Source organism: Lolium rigidum, chromosome 3, assembly GCF_022539505.1.
Source record: "Lolium rigidum isolate FL_2022 chromosome 3, APGP_CSIRO_Lrig_0.1, whole genome shotgun sequence".
Taxonomy (NCBI): Eukaryota; Viridiplantae; Streptophyta; class Magnoliopsida; order Poales; family Poaceae; genus Lolium; species Lolium rigidum.
Genome location: NC_061510.1, coordinates 272158028 through 272168623, shown reverse-complemented (window position 1 = coordinate 272168623; position 10596 = coordinate 272158028). Strand labels below are relative to the sequence as shown.

The 10596-nt window shown below is 41.8% G+C and overlaps 1 protein-coding gene across 1 annotated transcript; it reads left to right on the top strand.

The window, feature by feature from the left end:
• The first annotated feature begins 7682 nt into the window (after positions 1-7682).
• LOC124699502 (serpin-ZX-like) lies at positions 7683-9703 on the top strand. Its single transcript, XM_047231798.1, has 2 exons — positions 7683-8099; positions 8841-9703. The coding sequence occupies exons 1-2, from the start codon at positions 7683-7685 to the stop codon at positions 9624-9626; spliced, it is 1203 nt and encodes a 400-aa protein (XP_047087754.1). The 3' UTR covers positions 9627-9703.
• The last annotated feature ends 893 nt before the right edge of the window (positions 9704-10596 follow it).

Sequence of the window (10596 nt, the reverse complement as noted above, 5' to 3'; positions counted from 1 at the left end):
AATGTTATTAAAGTAGTTTTATTCCTCCCGCACGTGTGCAAAGGTGACAGTGTGTGCACCGTGTTAGTACTTGGTTTATGCTATGATCATGATCTCTTGTAGATTGCGAAGTTAACTATTGCTATGATAATATTGATGTGATCTATTCCTCCTACATATGCATGAAGGTGACAAGTAGTGCATGCTATGCTAGTACTTGGTTTAGTCTTTTGATCTATCTTACACTAAAGGTTACTAAAATATGAGCATTATTGTGGAGCTTGTTAACTCCGGCATTGAGGGTTCGTGTAATCCTACGCAATGTGTTCATCATCCAACAAAAGTGTAGAGTATGCATTTATCTATTCTGTTATGTGATCAATGTTGAGAGTGTCCACTAGTGAAAGTGTAATCCCTAGGCCTTGTTCCTAAATACTGCTATCGCTGCTTGTTTACTGTTTTACTGCATTACTACCGCTCGCGTTACTACCGCTTGTTTACTCGTCCCGGGCAAAGCACTTTTCCGGTGCCGTTGCTACTACTTATTCATACCACCTGTATTTCACTATCTCTTCGCCGAACTAGTGCACCTATTAGGTGTGTTGGGGACACAAGAGACTTCTTGCTTTGTGGTTGCAGGGTTGCATGAGAGGGATATCTTTGACCTCTTCCTCCCTGAGTTCGATAAACCTTGGGTGATCCACTTAAGGGAAAACTTGCTGCTGTTCTACAAACCTCTGCTCTTGGAGGCCCAACACTGTCTACAAGAAAGGAGGGGGAACGTAGACATCACCCATCATCTTCTCCAAAGCAAAAAACCCTCTCCCTCTCCCTCTCCTCTGCCGGCGAGATGGAAAAGGAGAATGCCAATCCCATCATCCACGGCGCCGTCGGCTCCAAGCGCGACGCCTCCCTCTTCGACGCCGTCCCCTCAATGGACGTCGCCGCCGTCCCCTCAACGGACGTCGCCGCCGCCTCCGCCGGTGCATCGGAGGCTGCTGCCGCCGGTCGCGGTCAGATCCCGCCGGGATGGGACCCCTACGAGCCGGTGCCGTACGTGCCGCCCCCGAACCGCTACGACACCTCCATAGAGGACCCATGGAACGAGGTAACTACGGTTTGCTTCCTTTTTTGTTCCCCATTCCTTTTTGAACCCTATTTGTGCTGGTGTAGATGGATCCGTGGATGGATGAGTATTGGGCTAATATTTGCGCCGATTTTATTCCATTTTGCTTTGATCCCTCCTTGATTTCGTTTAAGATTTGGGGTTCGGCCGTTCGGTTAATTTATGCAAGTAATAATGGGATCTCAATCAGTTAATTTATGCAAGTAATCATAGGATCTCAATCAGTTATTTTATGCACGAATCAAAAGATATCAACCGTTTAATTTTGCAATAATCTGGAATGTGTTCAAGTTCAGATCTGGAATCTGTTTCTTTGCCTATGATGAATCGGTGGGCACAGATTTTTACAGGGAGGGTTCAGCGAACCATTTCTGTGTACAAATCTGTTGTGCATGAGCTTTGGTTCGCTTACACCGTCCTTGTAGACATATAATCGTGTCCACTCTAACTGAGGCTGCCTCTATTTTTCCTAACTTTGTTATCATGCACGTTTGCAACTCATTCACTAATAAATTCCCGTTTGATATGGATCAGCTGTCTGGCAGCGACATCGGCAGCGACGACGAGCACCATGACGTCAAGACACGCCAGGTGCTGCGGAGGCTGCAGGTCGGCCAGTACGTCTCCTACCTCGACGTTGCCAAGGGTGCTACAGGTGCCCCTTCTGCACTAGGAGGCTCGGCGGCACTGACTTCAACCGCGTCCTCACGCATGCCGAGAACATCGGCCACACCAACCCCAAGGTCGGCGCGTCGGTGAACCCCAACTCCTTCCACGCCAAGCACTTGGCGCTCGGCATGCACCTCCGCGAGCATCCAGCGGGTGGAGATCTCCGGCGGGCGCATGCCTCCGCTCAAGCCCAAGGCTCCCAAGGGGAGCAACAAGTGGAGGCAGAGGCAGATGGGGTAGGCGGAGTCCCTGGACGTGTGCTGCCGCTCGCCTCCTCCATTTTGTTGTTGGGATCCCTTTGTTGTTAGCTAGGGATCCCTCGTTGTTATGTTGTTAGTATGATGGTGTTGTACTCGCCGTGAAGAACCTCGAACCCTACTATGTTTGGTCGCTGAATGCAGCTTATTATCTATATTATCTATCCCTATTCTACTATATGACCTTGTGAATTTATCGTACATTCCCCGTAGATTTGCTTCAAGATTTAACTACATACATATGGACCGAGATGGAGTACTAGATTGGGCTCCCTACTAGATTTGTCGCCATATTGGGCAAACAACGAGGGCCAAAAGGCACAAATAATAATTGAAGAAAGACAGAAATGCAAGCTTCTCTAGATTTGATACTAATTAGGTGAAAAAGGCAGAGAGAAGGAGTGCGTAAAAGGTACTCTTAAAAGGGAAATGCCAATGGCCGAGAGAGACAAAACCCAGCTCCTCGCTCACGTGCAACCAAACGCTATCTCGTCCCCGTCCCACGCGGTCCCTTTCTACCAGCCCCACGCGACGCGGGCCCACACGACGCGGCCCCACACGTCGGCACGGAGCGGTCAACCTAACGGGAATCCTGCCGTCTGAGCTGCCTTCTGCGGGTTTCAAACAAGCACTTGGGGAAAACTGAGGAAAAACTAAGGAGCTGGGGAAAACTGAGCACAACTAAGGAACCGAGGGCACGAAAATAGAAATCCCATAAAAATAAGGATGTCACAAGGAAAAGGGTTGGTAAAAAATTGAGTTACCTGTTGATGAAAAGTGAATAGGTGGATTGATAAATAGGTTCCCTTGTTCCCTTAAAAAACAAATGACTAAATTTCCTATAATAAAAAGAAGGAGGACACAAGGAAAAGGGTTGGTAAAATATTAAGTTACATGTTGATGAAACATGAATGGGTGGGTTGATAAATAGGTTCCCTTGTTCCCTTAAACAAACAAAGGACCAAATTTCCTATAATAAAAAGAAGGAGGTCACAAGGAAAAGGGTTGGTAACAAATTGAGTTACCTGTTGATAAAAAATTAGTGGGTGGGTTGATAAATAGGTTATCTTGTTCCCTTAAAAAAATAAAGGGCCAAATTTTCTATAATAAAAAGAAGGAGGTCATAAGGAAAAGGGTTGGTAAAAAATTGAGTTAGGTGTTCATGAAAAGTGAATGAGTGGGTTGATAAATAGGTTCACTTGTTCTCTTAAAAAATAAAGGACCAATTTTTCTATAATAAAAGAAGGAGATCACAAGAAAAAGGGTTGGTAAAACATTGAGTTACCTATTGATGAAAAGTGAATGGGTATGTTTATAAATACATTCCCTTGTTCCCTTAAAAAAACAAAGGACCAAAATTTCTATATAATAAAAGAAGTAGGTAACAAGAAAAAGGGTTGGTAAAACAACGACTTATCTGTTGATGGAAAGTGAGAATGGGTGGGTTGATAAATAGGCTCCCTTGTTTCCTTAATAAACAAAGGACCAAATTTTCTATAAAAAAGAAGGAGGTAACAAGTAAAAGGATTGGTAAAAACATTGAGTTACCTATTGATGAAAAGTGAATGGGTGGGTTGATAAATAGGTTCCCTTGTTCCCTTAAAAAAACAAAGGACCAAAATTTTTATAAATAAAAGAAGGAGGTAACAAGAAAAAGGGTTGGTAAAACAATGAGTTACCTGTTGATGAAAAGTGATTGGGTGGGTTGATAAATATATTCCTTTGTTCCCTTATAAAAACAAAGGACCAAATTTTCTATAATAAAAGAAGGAGGTCACAAGGAAAAGGGTTGGTAAAAATATTGATTTACCTGTTGATGATAAGTGAATGGGTGGGTTGATAAATACATTCCCTTGTTCCCTTAAAAAAACAAAGGACCAAAATTTCTATAAAATAAAAGAAGGAGGGAAAAAAGGGGTTGGTAAAACAACGAGTTACCTATTGATGGAAAGTGAATGGGTGGGTTGATAAATAGATCCCTTGTTCCCTTAAAAAAACAAAGGACTAGATTTTCTATAAAAAAGAATGAGGTAACTAGGAAAATGATTGGTAAAAACATTGAGTTATCTGTTGATAAAAAGTGAATGGGTGGGTTGATAAATAGGTTCCCTCGTTCCCTTAAAAAACAAATGACTAAATTTCCTATAATAAAAAGAAGGAGGACACAAGGAAAAGGGTTGGTAAAAAATTAAGTTACATGTTGATGAAACGTGAATGGGTGGGTTGATAAATAGGTTCTCTTGTTCCCTTAAACAAATAGGTTCCCTTAAATAGGTTCACATGTTGGTAAAACAACGACTTATCTGTTGATGGAAAGTGAGAATGGGTGGGTTGATAAATAGGCTCCCTTGTTTCCTTAAAAAACAAAGGACCAAATTTTCTATAAAAAAGGAGGTAACAAGTAAAAGGATTGGTAAAAACATTGAGGTACCTATTGATGAAAAGTGAATGGATGGGTTGATAAATAGATTCCCTTGTTCCCTTAAAAAACAAAGGACCAAAATTTTTATAAATAAAAGAAGGAGGTAACAAGAAAAAGGGTTGGTAAAACAATGAGTTACTTGTTGATGAAAAGTGATTGGGTGGGTTGATAAATATATTCCTTTGTTCCCTTATAAAAACAAAGGACCAAATTTTCTATAATAAAAGAAGGAGGTCACAAGGAAAAGGGTTGGTAAAAACATTGAGTTACCTGTTGATGATAAGTGAATGGGTGGGTTGATAAATACATTCCCTTGTTCCCTTAAAAAAAAACAAAGGACCAAAATTTCTATAAAATAAAAGGAGGAGGAAAAAAAGGGGTTAGTAAAACAAGGAGTTACCTATTGATGGAAAGTGAATGGGTGGGTTGATAAATAGATCCCTTGTTCCCTTAAAAAACAAAGGACTAAATTTTCTATAAACAAGAATGAGGTAACTAGGAAAAGGATTGGTAAAAACATTGAGTTATCTGTTGATAAAAGTGAATGGGTGGGTTGATAAATAGGTTCCCTCGTTCCCTTAAAAAACAAAGGACCAAAATTTCTATAAATAAATGAAGAAGGAACTGAGGCTGCCGCGGCGACTAGTATTGCGGTTGCCACCTTCTCAATACCAAGACGATGGATTTTGTCACGGACCAACCCTTTCCTTTTCATGATTCGAGAAGACTTATCCGGCGTGGTGCTGTTTGTTGGTCATGTGGTCAATCCTCTACTTGTTCCATAGTGTGTATGCTTGGAATCGCAAGCAAAGGATTTAACCATGCGACCGTATGAATCACAAGCAAAGAAATAATGGAGTAATAATATTTTGTGTTTTCAAACTATGACTTCCTTTAGTTATAGTATCTGTTTTCGTGTTGTAGCGTGTTATATGTACTATGTACACAGTCGGTTCTACGTATATAATATGTTTCTTTTCATGCGATGAAGCTTTCTTGAAATACATTTATATAAGACAAACACATTGGTCTTGACATGATTATTGCAGCCGGTTCTAGGGTCCCCGGTATAAATCCCCGGAACGGTTTCTGCCATGTCTATCCTTCCCACCTCTCTTCTTCATCTAAGTTGTAGCCCAATGATTACTTAAGGTGAAGTAAAGTACATTCGGCTTCGTCTATTACCAGCATAGAAGCACGGAATTTGACCATACATTCATAGCATACTACGCGTAAATTATGGCTAAGGTATCCTACACCCTCCAAAACAGGGATAACAACTCATGGGGGAACATGGTAATCATCCGAGGCGTAACAAATACAACAAAATAGAAAAGTTTAGATTCACCAACAAACAAAACACGGTATCCATTACTAGCATGCAAACAACACCAATAAGCTATGCAGGGTTCCAATCTACACAAATTGTGAGCGGGATGAGGTCAATCACATATATGGAGTCGGTGTTGTTGGTGGAGTTGACGACCAATATACCAAGTTTCAGTCTTTTTAACCTCTTTTACATATTATTTTAATTTATCCAAGTTGAGATGCAAATAAACATCATAATTTTCCACTGACAAACATTAAAAAATTTCATATTTCTTCTTAATGTTCTCTACATTTGTACATATGAAATTAAATATATTTTTACAAACTTTGGGAACTTTAGTATACAAATAGGTAGTTTAGATTAGATAACTTGAATAAGTGCACATAGATTCATTGAAACAATACAAAATAATAAAAAAACTATGATTTAAAAATACTATGCAAACTTTCAAATGTTGTATAGTGTATGTAGGAAGATATAGGTATAATTAACATAATAACTAACATTTTCCTTAAAAATCCTTATTTTGGACACAAAAATAGAAAATAAATTTCTTCAATAACAAGTGGCAATGTTAATTAATTTTAGTCTTTACAATATCAGAATTAAAGCATGGATGAAATTTTAACTCACAATGATGAACATTTATGTTCTATGTACACAAATTTGGTCCTTGTTATTGAATTCCACAAAATTTTGTACCCAATGAGCTATTTAGTGAAGCATGTATTTTCAACTTTTAGTTTTGTAGTGGATGTAAGATAATCTGGCTGTAATTCAAATTTATTTGCTATTTCCTTAATTTTTTTATTCATTCAAAATAAAAAATATTACTCCATAACAGGTAGTATTGTCAATTCACATTAATACTTACAGTGTTAATCAGAAGGTAGTATAGAACAAATTTTAAGTCATAATAATGTCGATAGATATTTATGTTATATGGACACAGACTTGGTCTTTATGGTTGATTTTCATCAAAATTCATAGTTCATGAGGCATTTTGGTTCCTATGGTTCTATGGGCATAAAACTTGTGAGTCCCGTCGAGGCAATTAACTTTGATTTTTTTTTGCTCATCTAAGTGAGATCGTATGCAACCTAGAAAGTCAAATTGTTGAACGATGGCACTACGATGGTCGCCTATCAGCGTCTGCCGAACTAAGCGCCGGTATGCAAAATGCCTACCATAATGTTAAGTCGGTACGGACTGGCCTAGTCGTCGACTCCTATGGAGCATGGCCTTTGGGGTTGGCATTATCATCGCATTGTATCAGTTTTTGGCCAGTTTCTCGTATGAATTGGGCAATTCCTCTGTTTTTTCATAAAAAGGCAGAGCTCCTGCCAAAAGTGATATGTGTCTACTGATTGCGCACATGAGTATAGTTTTAGCTGACTAAAATATGCATACGTTAAGATGACTAGGACGTGTGTCTTAAAGCCGGGTCAGTAATATGGGTCCATGACATGCGTGCTATTATGTGCTTGTGGGAGATGGTCAAATTCTAGAGCTCATAGCTTAGATCAGGCCGTCTGGTCTCTCTGGAAGGAATATGTGTCCACTTCTAGTGCATTCCGGCCACGTACAACTAGTTTTATCATCTTATCTCCAGTTTCTCTGAAGAAAGAAGACGACTATTCTCCTGAAAGCATAGTTTATATTCATCGTCTACCTACAATTAAAAAGAGTATCATCGCTGGAAGCTGGACGAAGCCTGTGCCGCCACCTCCACGATACCCCCAACACGCGGCCGGTTTCCTGCTGTTCGACTTCTTCTCAGTGTCGTCTGAAATTGAAGTCGTGATTACGCCTTCGCCTCTAAATTCATCGAGACCTCTTAGCAGGGCAACCAACCAAAAATTCAAAGAAAAGCATCGCTACGGTACGACCCCGGCCATGGCGACCACCGACATCCGACTCTCCATCGCACGCCAGACGCGTTTCGCCCTCCGCCTAGCCTCGGCCATCTCCTCCCCATCGAACGCCGAGGGTGCTACCGGCAACGCCGCGTTCTCCCCGCTCTCCCTCCACGTCGCGCTCAGCCTCGTCGCCGCCGGCGCGGGCGGCGCCACCCGCGACCAGCTCGCCGCTGCGCTCGGTGCCGAAGGGCCAGGGGAGGCAGAGAGCCTCCATGCGCTCGCGCAGCGGGTCGTGCAGCTCGTTGTTGCCGATGCGTCCGTGGAGGGCGGCCCGCGCGTCGCGTTTGCTAACGGCGTCTTCGTCGACACGTCGCTGCCGCTCAAGCCGTCCTTCAAGGAGGTCGCCGTTGGGAAGTACAAGGCCGAGACAAACTCCGTCGATTTCCAAACTAAGGTAATGTATCTGTTGCTGCCATGTAAGAAAATAGCGCGCTATTTCGACGTTAATAGCACGCTATAGCATTTTTAGACACCACACGCTACATCATTTCAGCGCTATTGCGTGCTATAGCGCGCTATTAGCACGCTATAGCATATTTTTATGCCGACGCTATTTTGTTATAGCTGCTGATTAGTCCGTTTGTCCTATTAAACACAGCGATTTTTATTAGAGCAGAGACAATATACCAAAATGTTGCTACTGTCAGCTCAAAAAATAAAATGTTGCTACTGCTGTTTCATCATTATGGAAAGTGCAACTGGATTTTGTATTATATATGGTTCTGAAAATCGTACTAAAAGTTAGTTTCGAGAAGTTGTGAGTGAATATTATGACACTACACACCCACACGTTTAAAAAAATTATATCTCTCAAACTATATAATCTATGGATTTAAAACTTTGCAAGCCACTAAGAAAATAACTACTAGAAAGTGGGAAATAGCTAGACAATTTTGTGTGCAATTTTAAATTTTAAAATATTGAAATCCTATATATATATTTAATGTTATAAAATATTGTTTGATTGTATTGCGTGAGATATAAAAAAGAAATTATTTGAGAGAAAGAAAAGAGCTACCACGGATCTTAATGCTCCTATGAACATCCTAGATGCAGGTGTGCTGTGATCACATCCCACAAAAATGTCCTGTCTGAGAACGTATGTATTGATGTGTTTTGTCATTCATTGGTCCAGGCTGCTGAAGTTGCAGGTGAAGTAAACTCATGGGTGGAGAAACTCACAGCAGGTCTCATCAAAGAGATACTTCCCCAAGGATCTGTTGACAGTGGCACTAGACTTGTTCTTGGTAACGCCCTTTATTTCAAGGGAGCCTGGACCGAGGAATTTGATGCATCCAAGACCAAAGAAGGCGAGTTCCACCTTCTCGACGGGAGCTCAGTACAAGCGCCATTCATGTCTAGCACAGATGAGCAGTACATTTCGTCTCGCGACAACTTGAAGGTACTTAAGCTTCCTTACCGGCAAGGCGGGGACCTGCGACGCTTCTCCATGTACATACTTCTGCCAGATGCACTTGATGGTCTCTGGAACTTGGCCGAAAGGGTGAGCTCTGAACCAGAATTCCTCGAGAAGCATATCCCAACCGAGAAGGTTCCGGTCGGACAGTTCAAGCTTCCCAAGTTCAAGATATCGTTTGGATTTGAGGCGTCCAATTTGCTCAAAGGTTTGGGGCTACATCTTCCTTTCAGCACCGAAGCCGATCTTTCAGAGATGGTGGATTCAGAACAGAAATTGTGCATCTCATCTGTTTTCCATAAGTCATTTGTCGAAGTGAATGAAGAAGGAACAGAGGCTGCTGCTGCGACTGCGGTAACGATTATGCTCATGTCACTACCGTTAGACCCGCCAATGAAGATGGATTTTGTCGCGGATCACCCTTTCCTTTTTATGATCAGAGAAGACTTGACTGGTGTGGTGCTGTTTATTGGTCACGTCCTCAATCCTCTACTTGCTGCATAGTGCATCTGCTCTGAATCGCAAGGCTTTTACTGTGTGATATTATGGCCTCTCGAATAAATTATGGAGTAACTTTTTTTCAGTTTCAAAACTGAGGCTTCCTTATGTAACTCTGTTTTCAAATTGTGGATTGCTGGATGTATGTAACGTGAATTGAAATCAGGGTTTCGGTATTTTGCTTGTTCAAAAAAATCAAGATTCAAAAAAGTGCTGAGCGCTAAGCGAGCGGTGAGGCTCTGCCTAGAGAAACTATTGCTTAAGCAGGCATATGTAAATCTAAAATAGAAAATATTGAATAACCTCACATCGTTCCATGTTGTTTTTTATCCAACAAGAGGCCTAACAAGATACCTCTTGCTTCATAGGCCCAACAAGACGCATCTTGCTTCACAGGCCTAACAAGACGAAATACATTGATCCCCTCCAACAGGCCCAATAACCTCACGCACGTCAAATAAGTCGATCCCCTCCTGCTTCCTAGCCTTCCCATGTCGTAGCCGCCACTCACGCACGGCGCCTCTCTCACTTCAATCCCCTCGATCTAGACTGGGAGTGGATGATGGGAACGAGCTGCTGGAGGAAGGGGTCCCTATTTAGGCGCCCTTGAGAAAGATCTAGAGGGCGGAGAGGAAGAGGAGATTGACCAGTGGCGTGGAGGATCTCCAATGGTGCCGCCTCTTTCTTCTACCTCGACACAGGAGTGGAATTGGACGAGTAAGAGATTCCTAGCCCTAACCCTCTTGCTTCTGCCTTGAAACCGCGCGAAAGCCCGCCTCCACAATTCCTCCTCTCTTTTCCTATCGCTCAGGCCAAAAGCTGAGCGGAAGGGCTCCGCTTCGATCTAATCTACACTTAAGCGCTTAGTAACGCTTTTTTGAACCATGAAAAAATATATCTATCTCTTGAACTGAATATGACAAAGTACAAATGAACCTTAAATTTGTTCAAAATATATTCTGTATAATTAGAACAA

Bases quoted from the DNA above. Each gene is read 5' to 3' on its own strand.
- LOC124699502 (XM_047231798.1), top strand. From the start codon at position 7,683: ATGGCGACCACCGACATCCGACTCTCCATCGCACGCCAGACGCGTTTC. The intron at 8,100-8,840 runs GTAATGTATCTG...TCATTGGTCCAG, and splicing joins CCGTCGATTTCCAAACTAAG to GCTGCTGAAGTTGCAGGTGA.